The sequence below is a fragment of the Neopelma chrysocephalum genome, unplaced genomic scaffold (genome assembly GCF_003984885.1).
Source record: "Neopelma chrysocephalum unplaced genomic scaffold, ASM398488v2 Primary Assembly neopelma1_69, whole genome shotgun sequence".
Lineage (NCBI taxonomy): Eukaryota > Metazoa > Chordata > Aves > Passeriformes > Pipridae > Neopelma > Neopelma chrysocephalum.
The window spans coordinates 11,710,717-11,720,194 of record NW_020897729.1 but is presented as its reverse complement, the minus strand read 5'-3'; the positions used below and the strand labels follow the sequence as shown (position 1 = coordinate 11,720,194).

Below are 9,478 nucleotides of genomic sequence, written 5' to 3'. Positions count from 1 at the left end.
GGGGCGGCAGCCGCGGGGGCGGGCGGGGCGGCGGCGCTCGCCGAGGGGCGCGGGAGGAGCGGCCGCTCCGCTGCCCCCGATCGGCCCCGCTGGCTCCGATCGGCCCCGGCCGCTGTCGTTGCCGTAGCCCGGCCGCTGTCGTTGCCGTAGCCCGGCCGCTCCGCTCCCGCCGCCCCTCCGCGCCGCCCGCCCTGTCCCCGGCCCCGGCCCGCGGTGGCGGCGGCGTGCGCGGTGCTGCGGGGCGGGGAGCGGAGCGGAGCGGGGCCCTTCCTGCTCGCAGAGGTGTCCCCTGGCTCCCGGCGGGTCCGGGTGCTGCGGGGGGGACGCTCCGCCAGGCACCGCCGCTTGGAAACCTCCGAGGAAAACCAGGGCAGGGCTCACCTTCCAGCGAGGTTTCCTTTGCTCTCTCCTTTCTTTTGAATGCGTTTTAGATGCCCGTAGAGACTTCGTTGGTTCGCCTCAGACCTATGTGACTCTGGGGGAAGGATCATGACCGAAGTCCTTCTCTCTGCTGCTCTGAATGGAACTGAACCCAACCTGTTATCCAGCAGCGGCTGGTCTGTGGGAAACGTCACCACCAAGTGTTCTCTGACCAAAACTGGATTCCAGTTCTATTACCTGCCCACTGTCTACATTCTGGTCTTCATCACTGGGTTTTTGGGCAACAGTGTGGCCATCTGGATGTTTGTCTTCCACATGAGGCCCTGGAGCGGCATCTCGGTTTACATGTTCAACTTGGCATTGGCCGATTTCTTGTATGTCTTGACTCTGCCCGCCCTCATCTTCTACTACTTCAACAAAACAGACTGGATCTTCGGAGACGTCATGTGCAAGCTGCAGAGGTTCATCTTCCACGTGAACCTGTACGGCAGCATCCTGTTCCTGACCTGCATCAGCGTGCACAGGTACACGGGAGTGGTGCACCCCCTCAAGTCGCTGGGGAGGCTGAAGAAGAAGAACGCCATGTACATCAGCAGCCTGGTCTGGGTCCTCGTGGTGGCCGCCATTTCTCCAATCCTCTTCTACTCGGGAACGGGGATAAGGAAAAACAAAACCATAACGTGCTATGACACGACGGCCGACGATTACCTGCGAAGTTACTTCGTTTACAGCATGTGCACCACGGTGCTGATGTTCTGCATCCCCTTCATAGTGATTCTTGGTTGCTATGGGCTCATCGTGAAAGCTTTGATTTACAAAGATTTGGACAATTCTCCTCTCAGGAGAAAGTCTATTTACCTGGTTATTATCGTGTTGACGGTCTTTGCCGTGTCTTACCTTCCCTTCCACGTGATGAAGACCTTAAATCTAAGGGCCAGGGTGGATTTTCAGACTCCAGACATGTGTGCCTTCAACGATAAGGTTTATGCCACTTACCAAGTGACGAGGGGCCTGGCCAGCCTCAACAGCTGCGTCGACCCCATCCTTTACTTCCTGGCGGGTGACACCTTCCGAAGGCGGCTCTCCAGGGCCACCAGGAAATCGTCCAGGAGGAGCGAACCCAACGTGCAGTCCAAAAGCGAGGAAATGACTCTCAATATTTTAGCAGAGTATAAACAGAATGGAGATACCAGTTTGTGAACAAATGTGGAAGGTTTGGGAACGGTTTGAAAAAAAATCCTCCGCTTTGAGGCAGTAGGAGACTGTAGGGCTACAAGTGTGTGAGGAAAATCTACCAGTCTCAAATTCCTTTTAGGTAAAGCCTCGTTTTCTGATCTTAGAAAAAGCTTAACAAAGTCAGTGGAAGGATTCTAATGGAAAATAACGTGTCAAAATTCAGCTTTCCTTCAATAGTCTCATTTCTTTCTGACTCGTGTCAGATAAAGTAAAATGAAGTAAATCCCCTAAAGGAGGAAAGCAATCCAAGTGCTTCTAGTTTAATGACTTAGTCTCCCACGTTCAAAAATGTTCTCAGTCAGCCTGTCTTTAAAAATAGGAAATAAAAATAAGAGCAGTATCTTGTCTTCTGAGGCTCAGTCACAGCCTTTCGCTGTTGTGCACGAGGATTTAAATGAGAGTCACGATGCAGTTATCATTTACAGTTTTATTATTTCTAGTGCTGATAATTATTTGGTAGTTTGGTGGCATTTATGGTTCAGTCCTCTTTCAGTGCTGATGTTTTACTAAAGGTAGGCTTTACTGGTGTGTGCATGGTTGTGCTTTTGGATCGCGACGGTTGTTCACGACGAACCTGGACCCCCTCAGAGGCCGAGGGCTGGCGGGTGAGGTGGTCCCGGGGGCACTGGCAGAGGGGCCCCCCCGGGAGCCGTGTGTTGGTGAGCAGAGGCGTGTGGAGGAGCCCAGGGTCCCACCCTGCTCCGTGCCAGGGCGGCCGGAGGGGCACGGACTGAGCTGGCCGGGTGAGCCCGGGCTGCCACATCCCACCGTGCCCGGCCCAGGGGCTGCCAACTTCCTGCCATGCCCAGCCCAGGGGCTGCCAGCATCCCACCATGGCACCGGGAGCCCTGTGGGTTCTGTGCAGGGAGAAGTGGGTGTGCTGGGAATGTGCTGGGAATACCTGACCCTGCCAGGCCAGCACGGGACAGGTGCTCGAGTTCCCTGCCCTTGGTACGAGGATGGTTCTGTTCCTGCAGTCTGTGCAGACAAACACAAGAGTTGTTCCCCGAGAAATATAATGATTAAAGTGGATAATATAAATGGAATATATATATATATTATATATATATATATAACAGTAATTGGGGGATGGAATGAGTTTTTTTGTACTTTGGCAAATAAATTACTGTATTAACATGTTGCAATATACTAAGGACTAAATCCAGCCCTTTATTGTAGATCTTCTCCAAATGTGGAATAGTTCATCCAAAATTAGCCAAACTGCAATATTGTGTAACATAAGAGCTGGTGATCAGGCACAGACAAAATCTCACATGGGCAGTCTCACTCATTTCTCATGTTTTTAATAAATGTATTTGAAAATATTTTGTGCTGAAAGCGTTATGAAAGCATGCTCTGAATTATGAATTTAGTGTACGAAATTGAGTTCTATGTAATCCTAAGGGTGATTTGTTCCTCCAGTCTTCATAGTAAGAGTAAAATACTTACATTTTACTTACCAATTTCCAGTGGTTGGTAACAAACGAGAGTAGCTCTAGTTATTTTTTGACAACATTGTAAAGCAGCTTCTGTTCACACGTACGGCTTCATCTGCAGAATCCCTATTTATTGAACTTATTTATTAGAATGCTAAATGTAAAGTATGTAAAGTGTGGTTCTCCGTGGTCATATTCAGAATTGGGCATTAATGGAAAATTGAAGAGCATGTTTCAATCACTGTAATAATGTGTCTTTTAACAGAACATCTTTATAATAAACTTGATTCCACCCTGACTATTCGCTGGTGATATGTAACCTAGTGATAAATTAAACTACTGATGTATAGCCTAGAGGTAAATGAAACTCCAGCTTAGGAAGCCTCTCAAAGCAACGTGGGGAGCTCATTCAGTCCTATGAAAAATGTAGAGGTAGTGAAAAAATCCCAACTAAGGGTCAATTGCTAATTAATCCTGACTGACAAAGCCCATGGAACAGCACAGACTATTTATATACCACAGAAAGAGCCTGATTCACAATAAATGACTTCTCCTATTATGTGATTATTTGAGGCTTCATTCAGCTGAGGCACATCTTGTTTGGAATGGCAGATGAATTACACGGAGAGGCAGCATAAAAATAGGATATTCTCTGAATCTGCTTCTCTGGGTTGAAAATCCCGTTCACTTCCCAGTGTTTTGTGGTTGATTTCAGTTGGTTCCACTAATTCATGCCTGCAAAAAGATCCCAAAGAGCCCCAGCAGGATGCAGAGCACACCCAGGCTGGGCCTGCTGCAGCTGCTCGGGGTGTTTTTACAGCGTGGCTCTTTGCTGTGGCAGAGCTGGGCACTGTCACGGCGTGTATGGAACCCCAGGGGGACAGAACCCTGCTCCAGGGGGCTGGACACGTGGCAGGAGAGACCCACGTGTGGATGGAGCAGGGAGATCCACCCTGGGGACCCTGCTGGGCCACCTCACCTGCAGCCTGCTGGGTCTGTGCTCCCTGGGCAGCCTGATGGAGCTGGTCCTGGCCAAGGGATGGTGCAGCTGGGGTGATTCACCAGCTCATCCCTGGGGTCTGTTGGGACACTTTGTTGGATGAAGGTCCCTTTCACTGCCAGGCAGCCGTGGCAGGAGGCAGCACTCACAGCTTCCCACGTGGACACGCTCGGGAGCCTCCCAGCACACACCCACAGGGTCATTAAACACCTTTAACATGATTGATTTTCCCTCTCTCAGCTCCCGTGCCCTGTGACTCCAGCTGTACATGCTGAGATGTCACAGCTGCTGCTGGATCCTGCTGGGACATGGAGCTGATCCTCCCAGCCCCCTGTAGAGCTCTGTTCTAGAGCCATTGCTCTGTTTGGCACGGGGTAGTCAGAGCCACTGCAAAATCCCACCAAATTCCTGCCTCCTCCCACACCTGCTGGAACAACAGACCCATGTGTGGGGGGTGTCCCATCCAAGAGGATGCTGGTCAGCTGGGGGGGACTGGGCACCCAAGCAGGGCCAGGAGCTCCTGGGGAACTTGGCAAGTCTGTTGTTAGACTGTTCCTTTCTAAAATGTATTTGTGGAAGGCAGTCCACCAGCCTCAGGGGCCCAAGGGGGATCCCTGTGTTTAAACCTTGGAGATGGGTGTAGTCAGAGACCTTTCCCTGAGCTCAGCTGGAGTTCTGATCCATCCAATGTGCAAAGGGAATCACTCCGGCCTTTGGGTTGGTAATTAATAACCAGTGATGACAATGGGCTGTGATTACCAGGAACAGGACTCAGCTCATCACCTCACTACTGTGACCACCCGAAAATTCCACCTTCCCTCAAACCTACAGCCTTCGACTGGCAAATGAGATTAAACGTGTTCTGGTTTTGTGGTCATGCATGTAACCTATTTTTCCCCTGGGTATGTTTGGGAATCTTCTAATAACTACCATTCATTCACTGGAGACACCACAAAGTTTGAAGTAATAGTTATTTAGAGCTTAACTTTAGCCAGGGCACTCTGCAGGGACCCACACCGACACCAGCTCTCATTCAGGAGCTGTATTTGCTTCCTGAAGCTCAGAGGGTTAATGATTTTTTTCATTTGTGCCCAGTAACTCTTACATATCTTTAACACAGCATGAAATCAGCACGAAACCTCCAGGTGAGCTGCTGGCAGCTTGCACATTTTCCCAGCACAGCACCGTGGATTTTTTGTTTCCATCCCGCTCCTGGCAGGAGGTGCCCTGGGGTGTGATGGAGAGGGGCTGTTCTTCCCCACCGCCACCAGGAGAGTCCCGCCTGGAAAATCAGGGCTGTGGCCTTAAACACACTGACCCCGGGATGCCAGGAGACAACATAACTGCTAATCCTCTTATCTGTCTGTGATTTTAGCGAACAAAAAGATTTTGTGAAGATTTTAGCAGAGCACGAGGCTGGTTGCATGTACATGCACCGGTTCTGAAGTTGCAACTATTTTTAGTGGCAGCAGAACTGCAGCCCCAGCGCTGCTGGCACAACAGCCCCTCACCTAGCAACTCGTTTGGAGCCGCCCCAAGAGCATTATGAAACATTTCTTCTGCCTTTTGTGTTATTGTGCTTAATTCACATTTCCAGGTGATGCTTCAGGCAGCGATATGTCCTTAGAAATAGATCGTAAATGATTTGCAAAATATTGAAACCGAATGTGTGTAAATAAAATTCAAAACCTTGGGAGGAACCAGGTGGATCAACTGAGAATCAAAATAAGTGAATAAATGAGCAATGCTTCATCTCAGAGGATGAAGGAGGTCTGTGGGGTCTGAGAGCAATTCTGGAGTGCCAACAGCAGGCACAGGGAATATAACCTATCAGTATTTAATTGATTTCACCTGGTTTATTTGAAGATTTATTTAGCTTTCTTTTTATTTTTTTTTCCTCTTGGTTTATCTTTGCCCTTCATGCAAGTGTTTCAGCTTTGCTGTAATATCCCTTTCATTGAAATGATTTTTTTTACCATTACATGAATTACGTTTTCAACAAATCATGCTACCCCACGCCTTTCCAAAATTCCCTTTCCCAGCTGAGAATTCCTGCCCACTGAGACCCGGCAGCCTCTTCCCCCCTCGGCACAGGAGTCTTCAAATGCACAGTGAGGCAGGTCCTGGGGTTTGCAGGGCTCTGCTCTGCCTGGTTGTGTTTGCCACGGGCAGACACAGCCAGTGTGTGAACACCAGAATTAATACCTGTGCTGACTGTGCATTTCCTTCTGGTTTCACAGAGTCACAGGATCATTTAGGTTGGAAAAGACCTCCAAGACCATCGAGTGCAGCCTTTGGCCAATCACCACAATGTCTCCATTTAAGCCTGGCCTGAGCAGGCAAACCCGGGGTGCTGTGCCCCTGGCAGAGCTGAGGCAGTGCACCAACCCAGGGGGTGTTTGTTTCTAAACATTATTTTACAGCATTAGAAAAAACAAAGACCAGCCTGTGGCGAGAGGAAACGGGCAGAACAGATAAATAATTAAATAACTGGGGGGGTTTCAGACTGTGCAGCTCAGGTTTCTGCTGCCAGCACCAGGCTCTGGCTCTGATGGGAGTGGGAGGGAGGTGCCAGGAACACTGCTGTGGATGGGGCTGAGTTCAGGCTGGGCTGGGATCGGAGCAGTGCCTGGAGGGCACGGGCAGAAGGGACTCGTTCTGTGGGGTTCACCCCAAACCATCACCAGCAGCCGTGGGGACGGCTGGTGTCCAGCTCCACTGGACTTGGAGGGGTCCCAGCCCTGCTGCCCGTGCTGGCATTGCCACAGGGCTGAGCCTGGCTGGGGCTGAGGCAGGAGAGGCCCAGAGCTGCTGGGAACTGCTGATCCTGAGCCGTGTCTGAGGGCAGGAGTGTGAATACCCAGGGGCTGCACCATTCCCAGGCAGCTGAGTGTGGGTGTCACCAGCACCAGCAGTGCCTCTGTGTGAGGCACCAAGAGGACAGGGAAGTGTTGGGTGTATTTCTATCCCCTGGGGCACACACACCAACACAGGGCTCCTTGGGGAACGGTGTCACCCCTCTGAGAGGTGGCAGAGACCCACGCCCACCACAACCACCAGCAGCACGTCTGGCAGCCCTGGCACTCACCAGACATCCCAGCTGAGAACCAGGCAGAGACTCCCACCAGGAAACCCACTCCCAGGGTCCCAAGTGACTGCTGCCTGCCTGTGGAAGCATCCTCGTGTCCCTGAGTGAACACCAGAAGATCCACTCCTTTCAAGTGCTGGGAACAGCATTTACCCTTCCTGGCATTCCCAGGCACGGCAGAGCTGTTTATGTTAATAATTCATACAAGTCTTCTCCGCTCAGTTTATGGCTCTGCCAGGCAGCAGCACCAGCAGCTGCCCTGCACACTCCTCCCCGAGCCAGGGCAGTGACCTGGGATGGACTGAAACCCACGGGCAGGAGCCCTGCTGCTCCCCCAGACCTTCCCCAGCAGGCCGAGTGCCTCAGCTCCAGTTTGGTTCTCAACCAAAGCCAGGTCCGAATTTTCCCTGCCCTTGGTACCACCTAAACCGACAGAACAGACTGACAGAGCAGCCAAACCTCCCAAATGGAAGGGCCAGAGGCTTGGGCCACAGCTCTGGCACCAACGGATGAGGATTTGTTTGCTCTCTCTGGGACCCAGCTGGGAGAACCTCTTGGGGGGTTATAACACAATTTTTGTACCAAACATTATCTTATTCCGGAACTAAAGAGCACTTTTAAGAGTCCACAGAAGTTTAATTCTTTGCAGACGACTGAGTTTTAATACCCTCAGTACAGAACAAACAGCAGAGAAGTTCAGTCATACATGGGAGATAAATAAACTTTGTGCTATAGAGGAGAAATTATTTATTTGTTTGATATGACTGGCCCATCCCTGTCCCTATCCTGACTGCAGGCTCCATCCAGGGCCCCAGGAGCCATAGGGGTTTCACCTCTCCCTGCTCCCCTCAGCTGCAGTTGGGCAGATCCTCGGGGTTTGTAGCAGTTCCAGTGCAGGGACAGCAGCCAGGCCAGAGGGAAGCAGGTCCCTGGCTCCGGAGCTCTCCTGCTCTCCTCCCCCTCAGCGATGTGTCAGGACACGTTTGGCACAAATAAAAAGTTGTTGTTTAACATTCTTGTGTATTTGTGAGCAGTGACAGTGATGCTTCCTGTAAAACAGAGCTGCGAGCGTGGCAAAGCTGTTTGATGTTACAGCCTTATTTAAACACCATTTAGATAGTAAAAGCAGTCATTCCCCTCATCCCCACATACCAGCTACCCATTAAAATTCCTTCTCATGCTCTTGCACAAAGACTAATTTTGGCAGGAGGCTGACTTGCCCTAGATTTTTAAAAGACTACTTGTTTTAAAACAAAGTCCTTTGGAGAAGGGAGAGAGCTGGGAGAGGGCTGCTTCCTCCCCCTGCCCACCCCAGTCCCGCAGCAGCCCAAACACCCCCAATCTCATCATCCTGATCACCCCCCATCACCCTCCATCCCATCACCCCTTGACCCCATCACATTCCCATCCCATCACCCCTCACCCCATCACCTCCCAGCCCTGCTGGGTGCAGGATCCTCCTCCTCCTCCCCACAGAGGGGGCTCCCAGCCCCACGGAGGGGTGATGGGGGGGAGCAGGAGCTTTGGGCACAGAGCAGGAGGAGCCAGAGAAAGATTGAAAACCTGTCGTTCACCTTGACATTTACACACTAAAAATAAAGTTCCCAATGTTAAATGCTTTTAAAAAAAGTTATGCCAATATTCAGGTATTACTGGAGCAGAGTAAAGCTCTGGGTTTACAGGCTGGCTCTTGCTACCATCAGAACCACTTTCCACCAAGGTGTTCCTTTGGTCCTGAGTTGTTTTGTCTCCTTCAGACTCTGGGCAAAAAGTCACTTGGCGTTGACAACAGAGCACAGCAAAAATCAGAAGAAACCTGACCCACAGGTGTCTCATGGAGCCCAGAGCAAACAGGTCCAGAGAGACCCACGGAGGCAAATCAGCAGCCAAACCCTCTCTGGGAGCAGATGGAGGAGCTGACTTGCCTGTTTGGCTGCGATTCAACGAAAATGTTCTCTACCCTTCCTTTTCTGCACAGGGATGGATCTGCAAAGGAAAACATTTCTCAGAGCTGTGTGCTGGCAGGGCTGGTGCCACACCAGCAGGATCCAGCACTGCCACGGCCCCTCGGGCGCCTTCCTGAGTGCTCTGAGAGCTGCTCTGGCTCCAGGATCAGCAGGCTGCTAAAACCAGGAGAGGTTAAATACCAGCGAGTCCCAGTGAATCCCAGTGAGCCTCAGTGATTCCCATCCCCCAGTAAATGGCTGTATAAGCAGTTGCCCTTAATGGATGTACACAAGGAAGCAGACTTGAATTTTTGGCTAGCAGCTGTCTGTAGCACCCCAGGCCGTGGTGCCCTCAAGGGATGGCTCCATAGGGGGATGGTGCCCTCAAGGG

General features: G+C 51.2%; 1 protein-coding gene across 1 annotated transcript; it reads left to right on the top strand.

Moving 5' to 3' along the window:
* The first annotated feature begins 317 nt into the window (after positions 1-317).
* On the top strand, positions 318-3,351 carry P2RY1 (purinergic receptor P2Y1). The gene has a single exon (XM_027685627.1). The coding sequence runs from the start codon at positions 490-492 to the stop codon at positions 1,579-1,581; it is 1,092 nt and encodes a 363-aa protein (XP_027541428.1). The 5' UTR covers positions 318-489; the 3' UTR covers positions 1,582-3,351.
* The last annotated feature ends 6,127 nt before the right edge of the window (positions 3,352-9,478 follow it).